Here is a 23,865-nt window from a genome sequence, read left to right as displayed (position 1 = left end):
CACGACTGGCGGTTAAAAATATATTAAAAAAAATGCAAATTAATACTCGTAATTAGCGAAATTTAAAACATTAAGTATGACATGCTTGAGTATTTTTCTGTCAAATTGGTGTACAATAGCCTATATATTTAATAAATGCGCACTGCGTGTTGTATATTAAAATTTAAAAAGTTGATCATTTCGGTCCAATCTGGTCTGCAGGTGTCAAATCAGTCATGCAAATGGCGTCGACAGTCCTCCAGGTGGGCTGCTTCCTCCTGCAGGAAGGAAGCAAAAAAAAAAAAGGAAGATCAAGCCTCCATCCCAGCCTCACATGCTTGCAGCACGCTGGGACAACCGGACGTCTGAATGTGCGCCACCCTGGTCGCCATCCACGGTTCTTCCTTCTCCTTCCAATGTGGACTTTGCATGATGCACCTTTGAGGCTTCAAGGATGTTCCACCTCTCTGGGACTTTGCCAGCCGTCACTTGTGCGCTCCTGTTTGGAATAACGTCCCTGGCCGTCGTCTGCGACCTCGCCGAGGGCTCCTCAGACTTCTCAGGTCAGATGTGATCATGTTGGGGTTTTTTTAGTGCAAAACTAGTCTGTGGAGGTGTTTTCAGGGCTGCAGACAGCAACAACAACGCAGCATGTGCCTTCACTTTGCATGCAATACGACATAAAATTCAATTATTCAGGATGCACAAACTCGTACACTGCAAAAACTGAAATCTAAGTAAGATTAAATATCTCAAATAAGGGTGATATTTTCTTATTTTCTGTCTGATAAGATAATTTTTCTCACTAAGCAGATTTTATGTTAGTGTTTTACTTGTTTTAAGGGTTTTGGTCCTAAATGATCTCAGTAAGATATTACAGCTTGTTGCTGAGATTTGATGACCTATATCAGTGGTTCTCAACCTTTTTTCAGTGATGTACCCCCTGGTGAACATTTTTTTAATTCAAGTACCCCTTAATCAGCATTTTTGGTTGAAAAAAAGAGATAAAAAAGTAAAATACAGCACTATGTCATCAGTTTCTGATTTAATAAATTGTATAACAGTGCAAAATATTGCTCATTTGTAGTGGTCTTTCTTGAACTATTTGGAAAAAAAGACATAAAATTAACTAAAAACTTGTTGAAAAATAAACAAGTGATTCAATTATAAATAAAGATTTCTACACATAGAAGTAATCATCAACTTAAAGTGCCCTCTTTGGGGATTGTAATATAGATCCACCTGGATTCATGAACTTAATTCTAAACATTTCTTCACAAAAAAAGAAATCTTTAACATCAATATTTATGGAACATGTCCACAAAAAAATCTAGCTGTCAACACTGAATATTGCATTGTTGCATTTCTTTTCACAGTTCTGTTTGACAGACATTTTAGTGAGGGTCAAACCATCATGGCATGGGGGAAACTCTGGGTTTATGGTAATGAATGGAATAGCCTACTTGATTTGATGTTCAGTTTATGAACTTACATTCATATTTTGTTGAAGTATTATTCAATAAATATATTTATAAAGGATTTTTGAATTGTTGCTATTTTTAGAATATTTAAAAAAAAATCTCACGTACCCCTTGGCATACCTTCAAGTACCCCCAGGGGTACGCGTACCCCCATTTGAGAACCACTGACCTACAGTATATTGAGTAAAACATGCTTGAAACTATAATATTAACTGTTGCAAAGCTGTGTCATCAACACTCACAAGTATAAAACTACTTTTTTTAAGTAATAACCTCTTATTTCAAGCATGAAACAAAAAATCATGACTTTGACACAATTGAGTCTCATAATTAAAACAGATGACAGCCAAATGTACTTTGCTGTTTTATTTTCAATGACACAATAGAAAATATGTACTCATATAGTAGTACAGTAGACACAGTACAGTAAACTGACAGTCCATATTTAAACATTTAACATTTTTTCTAACAATTTTGAACAGAAATAGTTAAAGCACATTCAGATAAATACCTCCAAATTACTATTATATTTTTTTTGGCCGGGGGCCGGACTGTATATATATGCGCACTAATTGACTGAAAGAGCACGCACTTGGCGTGATGTCATGTTATCGATGGAAAAATGCATTTTTAGACAATATGATTTGCCTGAGCGAAGTGACGTTCAATCAATGTCAATCTATCAATGTTTATTTATATAGCCCTAAATCACAAGTGTCTCAAAGGGCTGCACAAGCCACAACGACATCATCGGTACAGAGCCCACATAAGGGCAAGGAAAAACTCACCCCAGTGGGACGTCGATGTGAATGACTATGATAAACCTTGGAGAGGACCGCATATGTGGGTAACCCCCCCCCCCCTCTAGAGGAGACCGAATGCAGTGGATGTTGAGTGGGTCTGACATAATATTGTGAGAGTCCAGTCCATAGTGGATCAGTGACGTGCGGTGAGGTTGATGGCTGGTGAGGCACTGACTTCATCACAGTCAGATTTACAAACATATGAACCCTAAAGAGTATCTTATTCACCATTTGATTGGCAGCAGTTAACGGGTTATGTTTAAAAGCTCATACCAGCATTCTTCCCTGCTTGGCACTCAGCATCAAGGGTTGGAATTTGGGGTTGAATCACCAAAAATGATTCCCGGGTGCGGCGCCGCTGCTGCCCACTGCTCCCCTCACCTCCCAGGGGGTGAACAAGGGGATGGGTCAAATGCAGAGGACAAATTTCACCACACCTAGTGTGTGTGTGACAATCATTGGTACTTTAACTTAACTTTAACTTTACACATACAAACTGTAGCACACAAAAAAGCACATTTAATAAAAAAAAACGTTTTTATGGTCTTACCTTTACTTATAAATGCGCCGCTGTTGTGCTGGATTAATGAACCCCCTGATGGGAGTGTTATATCAACTAAAGCCCTCACTTTAACTTTCCACGTGCAAGATTGAATCTATTTAAAAAAGTGTAACCGAGGGTTTATAAATGTCGCCTATACTGTATGAAACTACAAAATAACAAACACGGAGGCTCCAGTTTACACGAGGACCACTTTATTTACCTTCTTTCAAAAACTTCCGCTCCACTCCAACGTGTCAAAACTCCGCTCTTAGCGCCTTCAAAATAAGAGCTCAAGGCATATACTGTATAACAGCGCATAACAGGAACTTAACATCACAAAGAGGAAAGCCCATAAAAATAGGTTACAAAAGTTATTTAATAAGAAGCCAAAAAGTGCAAAAACAATAATGTTCGTGTTGGAGGAGTTGTGAATTAGATACACCTGCAGTCTCCAGGTGTACCTAATGTTTTGGCCCAGCAGTCATTCGTAACTCCTCCAACACCAACATTATTGTTTTTGCACTTTTTGGCTTCTTATGAAATAACTTTTTTAAATAGATTCAATCTTGCACGTGGAAAGTTTAAGTGTGGGCTTTAGTTGAAATAACACTCCCATCAGGGGTTGCCGTGCATTCTACAGCGGGGGTGCAGGAGGCGAGCCTCAGCCAGTGCGTCTTTTGCAGCCGTTTTATGATCGCTCAGCACAAGAAATACTTTACACAGATACAGTTGTTGACAAAATACACTGTACATTATATACCTCTGCTAACTAAACTATGGAAATGTATAATATAGTTCATATAGCAATACGGTCTCACTGCACAGCAGACCAGCAGTTAGCCGAGTCCATCCATGTTGAGGCACTGAGTGACGTGCCTCAACTGGCTGCTGTTCACCGCACCGTCTCTTCTCAGTATTTGAACGGCAAATGTGAAAATTCAGCGATTTTGAATAAAAATAATCTAAAACTGGTGAAGTTAAATGGAAAGTAACTTTATAGTATAATCACTGGATACATTTAACAATTTAATATATATTTTTTTCTTTTTAAATTTTTTTTCTTTCCATGATGGCAAGTGAGGCCCCGCCTCACCTGCCTCTAGTGACTGCACGTCACTGTAGTGGATCCAACATAATAGTAAGAGTCCAGTCCATAGTGGGGCCAGCAGGACACCATCCCGAGCGGAGACGAGTCAGCAGCGCAGAGATGTTCCCTACCGATGCACAGGCGAGCGGTCCAACCCGGGTCCCGACTCTGGACAGCCAGCACTTCATCCATGGCCACCGGACCTGTGTCCCCCCTCTCCACAAGGGAGAGCAGAAAAGAAACGGCAGATCAACTGGTCTAAAAAGGGGGTCTATTTAAAGGCTAGAGTATACAAATGAGTTTTAAGATGGGACTTAAATGCTTCTACTGAGGTAGCATCTCTAATTGTTACCGGGAGGGCATTCCATAGTACTGGAGCCCCAATAGAAAACGCTCTATAGCCCGCAGACTTTTTTTGGGCTCTGGGAATCACTAATAAGCCGGAGTTCTTTGAACGCAGATTTCTTGCCGGGACATATGGTACAATACGATCGACAAGATAGGCTGGAGCTAGACCGTGTAGTATTTTATACGTAAGTAGTAAAACCTTAAAGTCACATCTTAAGTGCACAGGAAGCCAGTGCAGGTGAGCCAGTATAGGCGTAATATGATCAAACTTTCTTGTTCTTGTCAAAAGTCTAGCAGCCGCATTTTGTACCAACTGTAATCTTTTAATGCTAGACATAGGGAGACCCGAAAATAATACGTTACAGTAATCGAGACGAAACGTAACGAACGCATGAATAATGATCTCAGAGTTGCTAGTGGATAAAATAGAACGAATTTTAGCGATATTACGGAGATGAAAGAAGGCCGTTTTAGTAACACTCTTAATGTGTGACTCAAACGAGAAAGTTGGGTAGAAGATAATACCCAGATTCTTTACTGATTCGCCTTGTGTAATTGTTTGGTTGTCAAATGTTAAGGTGGTATTATTAAATAAATGTCGGTGTTTAGCAGGACCGATAATCAGCATTTCCGTTTTCTTGGCGTTGAGTTGCAAGAAGTTAGCGGACATCCATTGTTTAATTTCATTAAGACACGCCTCCAGCTGACTACAGTCCGGCGTGTTGGTCAGCTTTAGGGGCATGTAGAGTTGGGTGTCATCAGCATAACAATGAAAACTAACACCGTATTTGCATATGATGTCACCTAGCGGCAGCTTGTAAATACTAAAGAGTGCAGGGCTAAGAACTGAACCCTGAGGAACTCCGCACGTTACCTTAACATAGTCCGAGGTCACATTATTATGGGAGACGCACTGCATCTTGTCAGTAAGATTAGAGTTAAACCACGACAAGGCTAAGTCTGACATACCACGTTCCACGTCCCAAGAGCTAGTTTATGTAGCCGAGGATCGGACCGCCAAGTGCCCTGTCTTCGGCTGCCGCCCAGCTCACAATGCACCCGACCTCTATGCCCCCTCCCATGAGTGGTGAGCCCATTGGAGGGGGGACCCACATTGCCTCTTTAGGCTGTGCCCGGCCGGGCCCCATGGGGACAGGCCCGGCCACCAGGCGCTCGCCATCGTGCCCCAACTCCGGGCCTGGCTCCAGAGGGGGGCCCCGGTGACCCGCGTCCGGGCGAGGGAAATCCGAATCCTTGTTGTTTCATTCCCCTAGAAGTCTTCGAGCTGCTCTTTGTCTGATCCCTCACCTAGGACCTGTTTGTCTTGGGAGACCCTACCAGGGGGCATGAAATCCCCCGGACAACATAGCTCCTAGGATCATTGGGACACGCAAACTCCTCTACCACGGTAAGGTGGCAGCTCAGAGAGGAGCCAGATGAGGTGGTTCGGGCATCTGGTCAGGATGCCACCCGAACGCCTCCCTAGGGAGGTGTTTAAGGCCAACCGGTAGGAGGCCACGGGGAAGACCCAGGACACGTTGGGAAGACTATGTCTCCCGGCTGGCCTGGGAACGCCTTGGGATCCCCCGGGAAGAGCTGGACGAGAACCCGAGAGTAACAAGCGGTTGTCTTGTTGCCTTTCCATTAAGAACAATTAATCCGTTTTTAGTATAAGTTTGCTGGTTTCAAGACATGTAATGCCGAGCACATATCATTATGTCAAGATAATGGCACCAGCATTTACTTCATTTTTAAGAATATTTTTCAACATATTGAGCAAAAAGGTCTCATATTTGTTTTTTCTATCAAGAAAAGTGCACTTGTTATTAGTGAGAATATACTTATTTGAAGGTATTTTTAGATCCATTGAGGTTAGCTAATTTTACTTGTTTTGGAAAGTCTTGACAAGCCAAATGTTCTTGTTCTATTGGCAGATAATTTTGCTTAGTTCAAGTAAAATACCCCTCATTTTTGTATTTTTTTTTCTTGTTTTTGAACACTGACTTTTTGCAGTGTAGTCTAAGACTAATTTAGAGATAGACAATAGCTGCATTTACTTTTTAACTCAGGTTGCACGTACAGGTCATAAAACCCTCAGCTCTAGAGATTCACTGTTAGTTTTGATTGATTGATTGAAACTTGTATTAGTAGATTGCACAGTACAGTGCATATTCCAATTGACCACTAAACGGTAACACCCGAATAAGTTTTTCAACTTGTTTAAGTCGGGTTCCACGTTAATCAATTCATGGTAGATGTCGTAGTTGGTATGGTAGAGCAGTGTTTTTCAACCTTTTTTTTGAGCCAAGGCACATTTTTTTCATTGAAAAAATCCAAAGGCACACCACCAGCAGAAATTATTAAAAAAAAAATGAAACTCAGTTGACAGTAAAATGTCATCATTGCAATTGTTGGATATGACTTTAAACCAGTGGTTCTTAACCTTATTGGAGGTACCAAACCCCACCAATTTCATATGCGCATTCACCGAACCCTTTAGTGAAAAAATAAAAAATTCTAATTCAAGACAAAGTTATGTTTTTTTTATTGGTGCACAAAATGTATGAACATCACCTTGTTCAAAGAACAAAACCTACACATGAACTCACAACAAATTACACACCTGCAAGTCAGATGGAAAATTAGAGGGAACATTGTTTGGGGGTATCCATAATACGCCGATAGGGAAAAGTTTGTATTTACACGATGAGTTGGGTGTGTCTTGACCCCTGAGGCCGACTCCCTGAACCCCTAGGGTTCGATCGAACCTAGGTTAAGAACCACTGCTTTAAACCATAACCAACCATGCATCACTATAGCTCTTGTCTCAAAGTAGGTGTACTGTCATGACCTGTCACATCACGCCGTGACTTCTTTTGTGTTTTTTTGTGTTTTAGTTCTTGTCTTGCGCTCCTATTTTGGTAGCTTTTTCTCTTTTTTTGGTATTTTCCTGTAGAAGTTCCATGTCTTCCTTTGAGCGCCTTTCCCCGCACCTGTTTTGTTTTAGCAATCAAGAATATTGAAGTTGTTGCTATCATACTTTGTGGGGACATTGTTGATTGTCATGTCATGTTCGGGTGTACATTGTGGACGCCGTCTTTGCTCCACAGTAAGTCTTTGCTGTCGTCCAGCATTCTGTTTTTGTTGACTTTGTAGCCAGTTCAGTTGTAGTTTCGTTCTGCATAGCCTTCCCCTAAGCCTTTTCTTAGGGGCACTCTCCTTTTGTTTATTTTTGGTTTAAGCATTAGACACCTTTTCACCTGCACACTGTCGGTTGAATATTGTGATCACGACAAACCATCATCGTCTCAGAAGACGTGTTCCCGACATCTACAAAGCAATTAGCTACCGGCTGCCACCTACTGGTATGGAAGAGTATTACACGGTTACTCTGCCGAGCTCTAGACAGCACCGACCACTCAGCGACAACACATAATTTGCAGACTACAATTACTGGTTCGCAAAAAATATTTTTAACCCAAATAGGTGAAATTAGATAATCTTCCACAGCACACCAGACTGTATCTCACAGTCTGAGTGGTTGGAAAAACACTGTGGTAGAGTTAGAATTACCGTATTTTTCGGAGTATAAGTCGCACCGGAGTATAAGTCGCACGTGCCGAAAATGCATAATAAAGAAGGAAAAAAACATTATGCAACTTTCATAAACTATGAAAAAAACTGCGACTTATAGTCCGAAAAATACGGTAGTTGACTTTTCCACCATCACAATGGACTTGAATCAAAACAATCAATAAGTGATTAAAGTGTGGTCATTCTTCTCTGATTTAGGATGTTTCAAAAAAAGCTAATTAAAAGTAAAGTCACTGACAAAACTATTCAATTTATTTGCTGCACAAATTCATATTTTCTTCCATAATCACTTTATTTTGGTCCGCCGGACCACTTTTTCCATGCAGCAGTGATCTTAGACTTAGACTTCGACAACAAATTTTATTGATCCACAAGGGAAATTGTTCCACGCAGTAGCTCAGTTTCAAAGGATGGAAAGGGTAAGGCTGGAAAAGAGAATGCAGGTATTAAGTAGACTACAAATGTACCATAGTAAAAATATAACATATATGTAATATTTACATATTACACTCCGCATCAAGGGTTGGAATTGGGGGTTAAATCGCGGAAAATGATTCTCGGGCGCGGCCACCGCTGCTGCTCACTGCTCCCCTCACCTCCCAGGGGGTGAGGGTGATGGGTCAAATGCAGAGGATAATCTCACTAATGACAATCATTGGTACTTTAACTTTTTCTTTATATACAGTATATAATATATACTGATATTATATTTTTATATAATATATACAATAAATAACAAATCCCAATTACCATGTACAATATTACAGTATATGTAACAGCTGCAGCAAAAAAAATAAAAATAATTGATAGGTTTTCAATGAAGTGAGTCCACGGGCCCTATAGGTGGTGATTTGAATGGGTCCTTGGGAAATTTACACATTTACATTTGTTTTATTTATTACAATTGCTTATATTGTTTTTATTAAATTGTAGCGTTACTAGCAGTACGTATAGCAGTAAAATAACTAGCAGCTTGCAATACTGTAAATCACAGGTGTCAAACTCAAGGCCCGGGGGCCAGATGTGACCCCGCCACTTCATTTTATTTGGGGTTAGCCTGCAAATAATATGTATCAATAAAGTACCGTAACTTTACTTCCTAAATGTATTATTTCTTAAAATATATATATGTACTCCATGTAATCACAGATTATGTTCACTTAAATATTGTCTAATTATGCAAAAATATATTATCAAACATTCAAACCATTAAAAAAAAAAAAAGAAATAAATACTAATAATAATGATTTCAAAGCAAGTTATCCATCAAATTGTGCAATGTAAAAGTAGCAATACATTTCATGGTAAAATTGTGAATTTTACTGTGGTTTTTACAGCATTTTTTTCTCTAAATGGAAAAAAAACAGTACTTTTTTTTTACTGTAATAAACTGGGGTGCCGTTTTGGCATTTACAGTAATACACCGACAAATCTACAGTTGTTGATTTGCGGTAAAAAACAAAACCAAGCCAAGCGTCTGATACCTTCGATTAAATGAAGGAGGCAAAGTTGGGCAAATGAGCCTTTCTTGTTTCATTAGAAGCTATTGAGCCACACTGAGCCCAAGGCAAGCCTGTTGTTTACTGTGCAATAAAGCAGGAAGGGAGCTTTTGTGTCTGTGTTAATTGGTCCCTAATGGTGGCCCTAATGGTTGCAAAGCACACCGCCGGGGTAAAGGTGCAAAGGAGCGTGTCGGGTCTGACGACACTGTAGAGTTGCATGTGTTTAAACGCCAGCAAGTAATGAAAGCTGTTTACAAGCTCGCTGCAATTGCTACGGTGTGTGTTTGCGGTTGTATACATAACACGATTGGACCAATCCAAAGGAAGTTAAAAGGGAACATTATCACCATTTCAGAAGGGTTAAAACCATTGAAAATCAGTTCCCAGTGGCTTATTTTATTTTTCGAAGTTTTTTTCAAAATTTTACCCATCCCGCAATATCCCTAAAAAAAAGCTTCAAAGTGCCTGATTTTAACCATCGTTATATACACCCGTCCATTTTCCTGTGACGTCACATAGTGAAGCCAACACAAACAAACATGGCGCATAGAACAACAAGCTATAGCGACATTAGCTCGGATTCAGACTCGGATTTCAGCGGCTTAAGCGATTCAACAGATTACGCATGTATTGAAACGGATGGTTGTAGTGTGGAGGCAGGTAGCGAAAACGAAATTGAAGAAGAAACTGAAGCTATTGAGCCATATCGGTTTGAACCGTATGCAAGCGAAACCGACGAAAACGACACGACAGCCAGCGACACGGGAGAAAGCGAGGACGAATTCGGCGATCGCCTTCTAACCAACGATTGGTATGTGTTTGTTTGGCATTAAAGGAAACTAACAACTATGAACTAGGTTTACAGCATATGAAATACATTTGGCAACAACATGCACTTTGAGAGTGCAGACAACCCAATTTTCATCAATTAATATATTCTGTAGACATACACTCATCCGCGCTCTTTTCCTGAAAGCTGATCTGTCCAGTTTTGGAGTTGATGTCAGCAGGCCAGGGAAGCTAGGGTCGATATTCTTCTCTTCATCATCTTTGGTGGCATAAGGGACGGTGTGAGCCAAGACATCCAGGGGGTTTAGCTCGCTCGTCTGCGGGAACAAACTGCCGCCATTGCTTGCCGTGCTACCGAGGTCCTTTGTCCCTGAATTGCTCACACACTCCGGCAGATTCAATGGGGGTCTGGCGGCAGATTTCTTTGACTTTATCGTTGGAAATGCATCTGCTTTGAGTGTCGCAGGATATCCACACATTCTTGCCATCTCTGTCGTAGCATAGCTTTCGTCGGTAAAGTGTGCGGAACAAACGTCCAATTTCTTGCCACTTTCGCATCTTTGGGCCATTGGTGCAACTTGAATCCGTCCCTGTTCGTGTTGTTACACCCTCCGACAACACACCGACGAGACATGATGTCTCCAAGGTACGGAAAACAGTCGAAAAAACGGAAAATAACAGAGCTGATTTGACTCGGTGTTTGATAAAATGGTGGATTGCTTCCCGATGTGACGTCACAACGAATACTAGAAAGGCGTTTAATTCGCCAAAATTCACCCATTTAGAGTTTGGAAATCGGTTAAAAAAATATATGGTCTTTTTTTCTGCAACATCAAGGTATATATTGACGCTTACATAGGTCTGGTGATAATGTTCCCCTTTAATTAGGCAAGAAGGGAAAGTGTTTGAAAGCGGCTGATTGCAGATTAGAGTTGGTTTACCAATACTAAGGACTCAGACGAGATTATGCAAGCGTTCTGTCATAGTCGAGAGTTAATGATTGGAAATCTTAGTTTTGGAGCAACATGTTCCAAAACACTTCAGTGGGCCATTGTTTTCTTTGCTTCTTACGCAAGTACAGACCATATCTGAAACTATTTTGGGGGTTTGCTTCTAATCCGAGACTTTTTTACAAAACTCAAAACCAGTGAAGTTGGCACGTTGTGTAAATGGTAAATAAAAACAGAATACAATGATTTGCAAATCCTTTTCAACTTATATTCAATTGAATAGACTGCAAAGACAAGACACTTAATGTTCGAACTGGTAAACTTTGTCATTTTTTGCAAATATTAGCTCATTTGGAATTTGATTCCTGCAACATGTTTCAAAAAAAGCTTCCAGAAGTGGCAATAAAGACTGAGAAAGTTGAGGAATGCTCATCAAACACTTATTTGGAACATCCCACAGGTGAACAGGCTAATTGGGAACAGGTGAGAGCCATGATTGGGTATAAAGGCAGCTTCCATGAAATGCTCAGTCGTTCACAAACAAGGATGGGTGAGGGTCACCACTTTGTGAACAAATGCGTGAGCAAATTGTCCAACAGTTTAAGAACAACATTTCACAACGAGCTAGTGCAAGGAATTTAGGGATTTCCCCACCTACGGTCTGTAATATCGTCAAAAGATTCAGAGAATCTGGAGAAATCGCTGCTCGTAAGCAGCAAGGCCGAAAACCAACATTGAATTCCAGTGACCTTTGATCCCTCAGGCGGTACTGCATCAAAAACCGACATCAGTGTGTAAAGGATATCACCACACGGGCTCAGGAACACTTCAGAAAACCACTGTCAGTAACTACAGTCCGTCGCTACATCTGTTAGTGCAAGTTAAACTCTACTATGCAAACCAAAATCCATTTATCAACAACACCCAAAATTGCTGCCGGCTTTGCCGGGCTCGAGCTCATCTAAGATGCAAAGTGGAAAAGTGTTTTGTGGTCTGACGAGTCCACATTTCAAATTGTTTTTGGAAACTGTGGATGTCGTGTCCTCCGGACCAATGAGAAAAATAACCATCCAGATTGTTATAGGCGAAAATTCAAAATCCAGCATCTGTGATGGTATGGGGGTGTATTAGTGCCCAAGGCATGGGTAACTTGCACATCTATGAAGGCACCATTAATGCTGAGAGGTACATACAGGTTTTGGAGCAACACATATGCTGCCATCCAATCAACGTTTTTTTCATGGACGCCCCTGCTTATTTCCAACTTCACTGGTTTTGGGTTTTGTATTTACCTACTCGTCCAATCATTCAAGGTAGCACTGATTTAGCGTCATGCCAGGATTGTTATCTGAACTGAACCAGCAAATTCAATTCAAGACATGGGAGTGACTAACAGCCCTGTCCCAGAAATGAGCTTTAACTAGTGTTTTTGCTGTACAGGTCCCTAAAAACCAGGAATGGGTACCAAAAATGTGTTATTTTTATAGGCACCGACCAAACGATGTCTGTACTTCAAGGTGTCCTGCACGGCTCTACTTTTCTAGATGCTAATTTACTCTGGATTAGGGTTGCTCTGAAACCAATATTTTGGTACTGGTGCTGGTACCAAAATGTATTTCGAAACTTTACGATACTTTTCAATACTTTCTGATACTTTTCTAAATAAAGGGGACCACAAAAAACTCATTATTGGCTTTATTTAAAAAAACAAACATCTTCTGATTAATTAAACATATGTTTCTTATTGCGATTTAAAGAATTTTGTCATTAAATAACATAGTGAACATACTAGAAAACGTCCCTAGTAGTAAGTAAACAAACAGGTTACAAAGGCTCCTAATTAGGCTGCTGACATATGCAGTAATATTTATATTCTTATTGTTATTTTGTCAAAAATGTGAGGGACAAGCGGTAGAAAATGGATGGATTATTAACATAGTTGTTCAGTGGCCTAGTGGTTAGAGATCGGTAGGTTGTGAGTTCAAACCCTGGCCGAGTCATACCAAATACTATAAAAATGGGACCCATTACCTCCCTGCTTGGCACTCACCATCAAGGGTTGGAATTGGGGGTTAAATCACCAAAAATGATTCCCGGGCGTGGCCACCGCTGCTGCCCACAGCTCCTCTCACCTCCCAGGGGGTGATCAAGGGTGATGGGTCAAATGCAGAGAATAATTTTGCCACACCTAGTGTGTGTGTGTGTGATAAGGTTTGTTTTGTTTTTTTAGTTGAAAAGAAATTAAAGTAATATATCATAGCCCCCAGAAGAAATCGCACAAAGTCTGACGCTATTTTTAACTTTTATTACCAATCTTACGATAACAAACGGCACAATTCACCTGCCAGGGGGTGATCAAGGGTGATGGGTCAAATGCAGAGAATAATTTTGCCACACCTAGTGTGTGGGTGTGATAAGTTTTTTTTTTTTTTTTTTTACTTGAAAAGAAATTAAAGTTATATATCATAGCCCCCAGAAGAAATCGTACAAAGTCTGACGCTATTTTTAACTTTTATTACCAATCTTACGATAACAAATGGCACAATTCACCTCCCAGGGGGTGATCAAGGGTGATGGGTCAAATGCAGAGAATAATTTTGCCACACCTAGTGTGTGTGTGTGTGATAAGGTTTGTTTTGTTTTTTTAGTTGAAAAGAAATTAAAGTAATATATCATAGCCCCCAGAAGAAATCGCACAAAGTCTGACGCTATTTTTAACTTTTATTACCAATCTTACGATAACAAACGGCACAATTCACCTGCCAGGGGGTGATCAAGGGTGATGGGTCAAATGCAGAGAATAATTTTGCCACACCTAGTGTGTGTGTGTGATAAGTTTTTTTTTTTTTTTTTTTACTTGAAAAGAAATTAAAGTTATATATCATAGCCCCCAGAAGAAATCGCACAAAGTCTGACGCTATTTTTAACTTTTATTACCAATCTTACGATAACAAACGGCACAATTCACCTGCCAGGGGGTGATAAAGGGTGATGGGTCAAATGCAGAGAATAATTTTGCCACACCTAGTGTGTGTGTGTGTGATAAGGTTTGTTTTGTTTTTTTAGTTGAAAAAGAAATTAAAGTAATGTATCATAGCCCCCAGAAGAAATCGCACAAAGTCTGACGCTATTTTTAACTTTTATTACCAATCTTACGATAACAAACGGCACAATTCACCTCCCAGGGTGTGATAAAGGGTGATGGGTCAAATGCAGAGAATAATTTCGCCACACCGAGTGTGTGAGTGACAATCATTGGTACTTTAACTTTTTTAACTTTATTTACAGTTAATATCTGGTAATTTTCAGTTTTTACATGTTTTATCTACACTCCTGCTAAAATGTAATAAGAAGTTATTCTCTTGTTGTTTGGATACTTTACATTATTTTTGGGTAATACCACAAATTTTGGGTATCGAAGTCGTTACAGGGTCATACATTGGTCATATTTAAAGTCTTCATGTGTCCAGGGTCGTAATTCCTGAGTTTATAAACATATTAAATTTTTTAAAAAGGAACAATTTTTTTCTGTTGATAAAAAATCTTGATGTAGTATCGACAATATATGGCCCCTGTACTTGTTATCGTTACAATTTTAGAGCACCACTTGCAGAGCAGAGCTTCGGTGTTTTTTTAGCTCCACCTTTATCGCCAAAACACGTCCATTGTCCGTCTTCTGTCTTAACACCGGTTTTGCTTGCAAGTGCTGTGAGTGCGTTTGTTGATTAACATGCGCCTTGTCAGTGAAAAATTAGTTTTTCAAAAGCAGTATAGCACTGTTTTTTTAATTCATTAGTACCGCGCTACTTTATTAGTACCGGTATACTGTACAACCGTACTTTGAAATGGCTAATTATTAGCATTAGCGATTGTACATGGCAATTTCAACACCTTCAAATTTGGCAATAAAAAAACAACTAAGATGCACGTTGCAATCAAACAGCAAGTGTGTAAATAAGTACAGTACTTACGGTATAAACACTTTGTAGGGCTCAACAAAAGACTGGATTCAGCTTAATGGCAAAGACTACCCCTCTGACGAGGCAACACACCGGAGCCTATACGCTCCTGTAATCTAGTGTCTTGGAATTGCAACTGCATCCAGAGTCTATGATACTTGAAATGAGACTTAAAAGTGTAAGAAACAAGATATAGCAACTGGACGGCACAGTTATCAACTCACTGTTAGCTGTTAAACAAAAACAAGATTCTTTTATTGTGTGAATGCTCTAAAGCATTCACACATGGTTTTCTTCACCAAAATGCATCTATTTATTCAACTTCTTCTTCTTCTTCTCCAGATTTTGGCGCTCTACTTTCCACATTTTTCATCCGATTCAAACCGTTCCAACTTCAAACTGTGCAGCTTATTCGGGAATCGCGAGATTTCCCTTGACAATTTCCAAAAATCCCGAAATTTCCCGGAATGCCAGGTTTTCCGGGACATTTTTCCCATTCGAAATGAATTGGCCATTTCTCTAACTTCCACCATTTCCACATGTTTCAACCGAATAAAACCATTTCACCTTCAACACATTCCATCATCCTGGAAATTCAAACTACCCTTTTTCCAAGTTCAAAAAAATTCCAGGATTTTCCAGAATTCCAGGTTTTCCAAAGCCCTATTTCCACCCTTTCTTCTGGCGACTGCTCCTTCCACATTTTTCAACGCATTTCAACCGTTCCACCGTCAAAATATTCCTCTTAGTTAGGACAAAAAAACAATATTTTTTTCTAACTGGAAAAACTCCTAAAATTCCAGGAATTCCATAACCCAATTTCTCAATTCAACATGTTACAACTTCAACATTTCTCGACTGATTTCCAAAATTCTAACACCAACCATTTCAACTCATTCAGACCATTCAAGTTTGTTTTTTTTACACAATTTTTTTTTTTTAAATCCAGTTTTTCCAGAAATTCCCAAATTTGGGGGAAATTGCCATTGAAATCAATAGGACATTCTGCAAAGTTCCACAACTCCCACATTTTTCATCCGATTCAAACTGTTCCAACTTCAAACTGTTCGGTTTATTCGGGAATGGCGAGATTTCCCTTGACAATTTCCAAAAATTCCGAAATTTCCCGGAATTCCGGGTTTTCCGGGACATTTTTCCCATTCAAAATGAATTTGCCACTTTCCACATTTCACTTTTCCAAATTTTTCTACCGATTCAGACCATTTCACCTTCAACACATCCTTCAAATTCAAACTGTATTTTTTCCAAGTTCAAAAAAATTCCAGGATTTTCCAGAATTCCTGGTTTTCCAAAGCCCTATTTCCACCCTTTTTTCTGGCGACTACTCCTTCCGCATTTTTCAAACCATTTCAACCGTTTCACCGTCAAAATATTCCTCTTAATCAGGACAAAAAACTAAGTGGTTTTTTGAAGTGGAAAAATTCCAGAAATTCCAGGAATTCCAAAACACAATTTCTCAATTCAACATGTTACGACTTCAACATTTCTCGACCGATTTCCAAAATTCCAACACCAACCATTTCAACTCATTCAGACCATTCAAGTTTAATTTTGTTTTACCATTTTCCAAAAAAATTCGCACATTTTTGGGGAAATTGCCAAAAGGACATTCTTCAAAGTTCCACAACTCCCACATTTTTCATCCGATTCAAACTGTTCCAACTTCAAACTGTTCAGCTTATTCGGGAATGACGAGATTTTCCTTGACAATTTCCAAAAATTCAGAAATTTCCCGGAATTCTGGGTTTTCCGGGACATTGTTCCCATTCAAGATGAATTTGCCATTTTCCACATTTCACATTTCCAAATTTTTCTACCGATTCAAACCATTTCACCTTCAACACATTCCACCATCCTGCAAATTCAAACTACCTTTTTTCCAAGTTAAAAAAAATGTCAGGATTTTCCAGAATTCCTGGTTTTCCAAAGCCCTATTTCCACCCTTTCTTCTTCGCATTTTTTAATCAATTTCAACCGTTCTACCGTCAAAACATTCCTCTTAGGACAAAAAACTAAAAATATTTTTAACTGGAAAAACTCCCGAAATTCCAGGAATTCCATAATACCATTTCTCAATTCAACATGTCACTACTTCAACATTTCTCGACCGATTTCAAAAAATTCCAACATCAACCGTTTCAACTCATTCAGACTATTCAAGTATTTTTTTTTTACCATTTTCAAAAAATGTCCCGCTTTTCCCGAAATTCCCAAATGTTTTGGAAAATTCCCCTTGAAATCTTCAAAGTTCCACAACTCGCACATTTTTCATCTGATTCAAACTGTTCCAACTTCAAAACATTCAGCCTGTTTGGGAATTGTGTACACTACTTCAACAATTCCAAAAAAGAAATTCCAGGATTTCAGTTCAACTTCAACACACGCAATTCCTTCAGGAATTGCCTCATCTAGTTAAACAAATTAAAATGTATTAACACATGAACACACACAAATGTACTGAAAATTGGTACCAGTATTGATTCCCATCCTTCCATCCATCCATCCATTTTCTACCGCTTGTCCCTTTTTGGGGTTGCGGGGGGTGCTGGAGCCTATCTCAGCTGCATTCGGGTGAAAGGCGGGGTACACCCTGGACAAGTCACCACCTCATCGCAGAGTATTGATTCCCAGGTACTGGTAATTGGTATCATACTAAAAACATCATTATAGAAGATATTTGATATTTTTTGCATCAGTTTTTTTGCCTCAACCTTACTGTACATACAGTGTTTATTGGATAAGAAAACAATTTTTTTTTAAGTTTCTTTTTTTGACGGATTTCCTTTACTTGTTCAAATAGTGTTCAGTTGTTTGTTTGTTTTTTTTGCAATTTATGAAGATCATTGGTCGAGTCCTTGACTAGACTTTCCAAACTCAGTTTTAAATTCTCAAAGTCAAGGCTCGAATGGAACCTTCTTGCAGTGAGGCATATGCGCTTACCACTTCATCATCACGTTCTTAGAAATGTTGACCCGGCATCCTTTTGGACTGAACAAAGAAAGAGAAGGGACGGTCCTAGCATACCTCGGGCACAAAGACATCCTTTACTTTTCACATTCTTGACCAGCTGGAGTCTCCCTAGAGAATCGAGTGGTGCAGTCTGACTGCAGATCATGTTGGGTTAGTGGTGGTGAACGATCCTCTATCAGGTGCACCGCTAAACGAGCACAATCAAACGAGTAGATTAGTAGAGATGTAATAATATCAAAATATTATGAGGGTATTTAAAACCCTCCTGTTGTCCTCATTTTCTGTATACACCCTGTATCCTCCGGGTCAAAATGACCCGTCTTCACTAAACCTCTAATATAAGCAGCTTAAAGAGGAACATTATCACAATTTCAGAAGGGTTGAAACCATTAAAAATCAGTTCCCAGTGGCTTATTTTATTTTTCGAAGTTTTTTTCAAAATTTTACCCATCACGCAATATCCCTAAAAAAAGCTTCAAAGTGCCTGATTTTAACCATCGTTATATACACCCGTCCATTTTCCTGTGACGTCACATAGTGATGCCAATACAAACAAACATGGCGGATAGAACAGCAAGGTATAGCGACATTAGCTCGGATTCAGACTCGGATTTCAGCGGCTTAAGCGAAATTGAAGAAGAAACTGAAGCTATTGAGCCATATCGGTTTGAACCGTATGCAAGCGAAACCGACGAAAACGACACGACAGCCAGCGACACGGGAGAAAGCGAGGACGAATTCGGCGATCGCCTTCTAACCAACGATTGGTATGTGTTTGTTTTTAAGTGTTGTAATGTTTTTAAGCTAAATTATTGGTAAACACAGTTTATGTATAATAATTTACGTAAAACCGCGAGTAATGAATAAAGTTTTCATCAATTAATATATTCTGTAGACATACCCTCATCCGCTCTCTTTTCCTGAAAGCTGATCTGTCCAGTTTTAGAGTTGATGTCAGCAGGCCAGGGAATCTAGGGTCGATATTCTTCTCTTGATCATCTTCGGTGGCATAAGGGACGGTAGAAGAGGTGTGAGCCAAGACATCCAGGGGGTTTAGCTCGCTCGTCTGCGGGAACATTGCTTGCCGTGCTACCGAGGTCCTTTGTCCCTGAATAGCTCACACACTCCGGCAGATTCAATGGGGGTCTGGCGGCAGATTTCTTTGACTTTATCGTTGGAAATGCATCTGCTTTGAGTGTCGCAGGATATCCACACATTCTTGCCATCTCTGTCGTAGCATAGCTTTCGTCGGTAAAGTGTGCGGAACAAACATCCAATTTCTTGCCACTTTCGCATCTTTGGGCCACTGGTGCAACTTGAATCCGTCCCTGTTAGTGTTGTTACACCCTCCGACAACACACCGACGAGGCATGATGTCTCTAAGGTACGGAAAACAGTCGAAAAAACGGAAAATAACAGAGCTGATTTGACTCGGCGTTTGAGAAAATGGTGGATTGCTTCCCGTTGTGACGTCATCGCTCCGAGAGCAAATAATAGAAAGGCGTTTAATTCGCCAAAATTCTCCCATTTAGAGTCCGGAAATAGGTTAAAAAAATATATGGTCTTTTTTTCTGCAACATCAAGGTATATATTGACGCTTACATAGGTCTGGTGATAATGTTCCCCTTTAATTGAATTTAAACACCAAGTTTCATCTTGCTTGAAGAAACAACTTGTCATCCACCACAAAATGTAAGATTACCAGCTGTCTCCATATTTGCAAAAACCCTCCAGATTTGTCATCTCCAGGATTATTTTTTTCTATTGCTGGTGTGATAAACAGGTAGAATGTAGAGACAATGTCACGGGCATGAGAAACGACATACCTTGTGGGTCCTGGGGTCATCTGTATGATGTTTTGTTCTGCATGCCTGCCTTGTTGGTCATATGCTGCTGAGGACCATGTTATTCTGCCATTTTTTGAAAGGAAAGTCTCTCTTTCAGCTTCAGGGATTTCTTCTTCTTCTGAAGATGATTCATCATGCTCTGGGTTGTATTCCTCCCCATCTTCTTTTTCTGATACATCCTCCACTTCCTCTTCTGAATCAGAGTTGTCTTGCTGGACGTCTGGAAAAACATCAGCTCTAGAGCCTCTTCAGCGGTATGACGCACACTCGTGGCTTCGGCACAGACAGAATTCGGGGCCATGTCATCTGCAGCACCTTTATAATCTCTGGAAATCCACAGAAAAAAGAGCTCTGTAGTCTGCGAGAACGCCTTTGTGTTGTTTACTTCTGCTACTGTCTTGTTCACGTCTACGACTAATTGATCTGAGACTGATCAAAGGCACAGCAGTCCGCGAGAAGACCACGTGATTTGTCTTGTTTACTTCTGCTCCTGATTGAATATAAAACAATGTAACATTCTGTGGTGTGTAAATAACTCTGTGACCTTGATTTCAACTCTTTTTGCCGAAGACCACCTTTGTACCTTTTTTTTGTACAGCTTACATGGAAATGTGAATAAAAGCAACATTTCACTTTTGCTACTGTTGGTGCCAATCGAGGAAAAGTCATAAAATTTCAAGTAAAAAAAAATATCGTTTAGGCCATGGGTGTCGAACTCTGGCCGGCGGGCCAAATTTGGCACACTAGAGCTGGCCCGCCAATCATATACAGCGGCGGTGCTGCGGTACACCGCTAATTCTCATACGTGCCAACCCTCTCGGGAGACTCCCACATTTCAGTGCCCCTCCCGAGAATTGCAACGTCCCCTTTTCGTCCAGTCCAACAAGTGCTGGCCCAGTTACGTAAAATGTGCGGCCAGAAGTGAGGCCACGCACACAGAAGTGAATGCCACGCATACTTGATCTTCACCGATACAGGTTACACTGAGGGTGCCAGTATAAAAAAAACGTTATCATTGTTAGAAATATGCGCCACACTGTGAATCCACACCAAACAAGAATGACAAAAAATTTTTTGGGAGAACATGCGCACCGTAACACAACATAAACACAGCAGAACAAATACCCAGAACCCTTTGCTGCACTAACTCTTCCGGGACGCTACAAGGTGTGTGTGTGTGTGTGTGTGTGTGTGTGTGTGTGTGGGGGGGGGGGGCGGCAGGGTTTGGAGGTAGCGGGGGTGTATATTGTAGCGTCCCGGTGTTGTGCCGGATAATGCACCCCCGGTGTAGAATGCACCCCCTGACGGGAGTGTTAAATCAACTAAAACCCACACTTAAAGTTTTCACGTGCAAGATTGAATCTATTTAAAAAAGTTATTTAATAAGAAGCCAAAAGTGCAAAAACAATGTTCGTGTTGGAGGAGTTGTGAATGAATGAAATATGAAATCCGTGCTGCAGTCTGCAGGTGTACCTAATGTTGTGGCCCAGCAGTGACTGCAGCACGGATTTCATATTTCATTCATTCACAACTCCTCCAACACGAACATTATTGTTTTTGCACTTTTGGCTTCTTATAAAATAACTTTTTTAAATAGATTCAATCTTGCACATGGAAACTTTAAGTGTGGGTTTTAGTTAATATAACACTCCCGTCAGGGGGTGCATTCTACGCCGGGGGTGCACTCTGTATTTGAGTTTGACACCCCTGGGTTAGGAGATTTTTTTGGGTTTTTAACACAGTGGCGGGTCATTTTGACCCGAGGACAACAGGAGGGTGGCCACGGTACGATATTATTGTGGTATTTGAGACTTAAAAATGCCATAGTGTGTAAAATAAAGTGGCAGGAATGTTTTTGGGATAAACACACTTACCGTATTTTCCGGATTATAAGGCGACATGCTGATGAATGGTCTATTTCCGATCTTTTTTCATACAAAAGGCGCACCGGATTATAGGGCGCATTAAAGGAGTCATATTGTTATTATTTTTTTCTAAATGTAAAAGACTTCCTTGTGATCTACATCAGTGGTCCCCAACCTTTTTGTAGCTGCGGACCGGTCAACGCTTGAAAATTTGTCCCACGGACCGGGGGTGAATGTATTTATTTATTTTATTTTATTTTTCTGTCATACAGAAATACAATCATGTGTACTTACGGACTGTATCCCTGCAGACTGTATTGATCTATATTGATATATAATGTATATATTGTGTTTTTTATGTTGATTTAATAAGAAAAAAAAATATTATTTTATTTTATTTTTTTATTTATTTCTTGTGCGGCCCGGTACCAACCGGTCCACGGACCGGTACCGGGCCGTGGCCCGGTGGTTGGGGACCACTGGTCTACATAACATGTAATGGTGGTTCTTTGGTCAAAATGTTGCATAGATGATGTTTTACAGATCATCTTCAAGCCGCTTTCTGACAGTCTCTTCCGGATGCGCCCTTTTGTGGGCGGTCTTATTTACGTGGCTCACCTTCGTCAGCGTCTTCTCCCCGTCATCTTTGTTGTAGCGGTGTAGCGTGCAAGGACGGTAGTGGAAGAAGTGTCAAAAGATGGAGCTAACTGTTTTAATGACATTCAGACTTTACTTCAATCAATAACGGAGCAGCATCTCCTCATCCGCCGGGAATGTGTCTAGTGAAAAAACGTCCGACCGGAACTCTCTAATAACTAAAGTTCCTTGGGTGAATAATGTAAACTCACTACACCTGTATGTTTTAGCGCTTTCGTGGCAGATATAAGTAGGAACTTTATACTACTTTATATTAGAAATGGCAACCGCGAAGGATGAATGTCCCATATAAAGAACATAGAGAAAAAGAAGATTTTTCAAGACCTATGCAGATCGCAAATACAGATCAGCAGGTACCAGAAAGTAAGAACAAGTTGATTTTGCATAATATTGCGAAACAGAACGCCAGATAATATGTCTTACCTTATACACACACCACAATAATTCTCGTATGTTGAAGCACAGTACAATCCATCAAGCTTTATAGCTTACCAAAGTCGTACTAAAACATTTTGATAGATTTTTGAGCGCCGTGTGCAATGTTCTATATTTTCAATGGAACATATACAATGTTGGTGTTGTTTACTTGAGTCATATTGCAGTCTACATGTATTTATTGTGTGTGACTGCCATCTGCTGGTCACACTTATCATTACACCATGTACCAAATAAAATAGCTTCAAGGTTGGTTAGCAAAACCAGAATCATGCCGTACATTAGGCGCACCGGGTTATAAGGCGCACTGTCGAGTTTTGAGAGTTTTAAGCGTGCCTTATAGGCGGAAAAATACGATACTGTAATTGAACACAAACATAATGCTAAAATATTTGAATCACATTTATTACTAAAAACAAGGATTTTTGAGTGCAGAGAATTGTGCGGGAACATCGACTTTGTCTCTCAACTTTTATTTTCAGCGACGCAGTGTCCTCTACAGTGGACATATTTCCTATCAGTTTTGCAAATTCGGTTTCTCAGAAAAGTTAAAGGGGCTGTTTGCAACATTTGCACAGAAGTCTAGAGGGGGGATTCTACAGTATTCTACAGTCACTACTAAGGATGTCTGAATATCGGACTGCAGATATTATCGGCCGATAAATGCTTTAAAATGTAATATCGGAAATTATCGGTATCAGTTTCAAAAAGTAAAATGTATGACTTTATAAAACGCCGCTGTGTACAATAAACCTTATAGGCACTTCCTTTGCGTGCCGGCCCAGTCACATGATATCTACGGCTTTTTACACACACAAGTGAATGCAAGCATACATAGTCAACAGCCATACAGGTCACACTGAGGGTGGCCGTATAAACAACTTTAACACTGTTGTAAATATGCGCCACACCAAACAAGAATGACAAACACATTTCGGGAGAACATCCGCACCGTAACACAACATAAACACAACAGAACAAATACCCAGAACCCATTGCAGCACTAACTCTTCCAGGACGCTACAATATACACA

The 23,865-nt window shown here is 40.1% G+C and overlaps 1 protein-coding gene across 4 annotated transcripts in view; it reads left to right on the top strand.

Moving 5' to 3' along the window:
* Positions 1 to 242: 242 nt before the first annotated feature.
* LOC133623874 (protein eva-1 homolog A) overlaps positions 243 to 23,865 on the top strand; it is a 285,918-nt gene continuing 262,295 nt past the window's right edge. For 2 of the 4 annotated variants that reach the window (XM_072916260.1, XM_061987335.2), the window contains exon 1: positions 243 to 542. In XM_072916260.1, coding sequence (XP_072772361.1) covers positions 434 to 542 — 109 coding nt within the window. In that variant the 5' untranslated portion in view covers positions 243 to 433. The remainder of the gene's footprint in view (positions 543 to 23,865) is intronic. The other 2 variants (XM_061987334.2, XM_072916261.1) reach the window with 2 other exon arrangements.

The sequence above is a fragment of the Nerophis lumbriciformis genome, linkage group LG26 (assembly GCF_033978685.3).
Source record: "Nerophis lumbriciformis linkage group LG26, RoL_Nlum_v2.1, whole genome shotgun sequence".
NCBI lineage: Eukaryota > Metazoa > Chordata > Actinopteri > Syngnathiformes > Syngnathidae > Nerophis > Nerophis lumbriciformis.
Note: the sequence above shows the minus strand (reverse complement) of the source record. Positions and strands in the feature narration are given on the sequence as shown.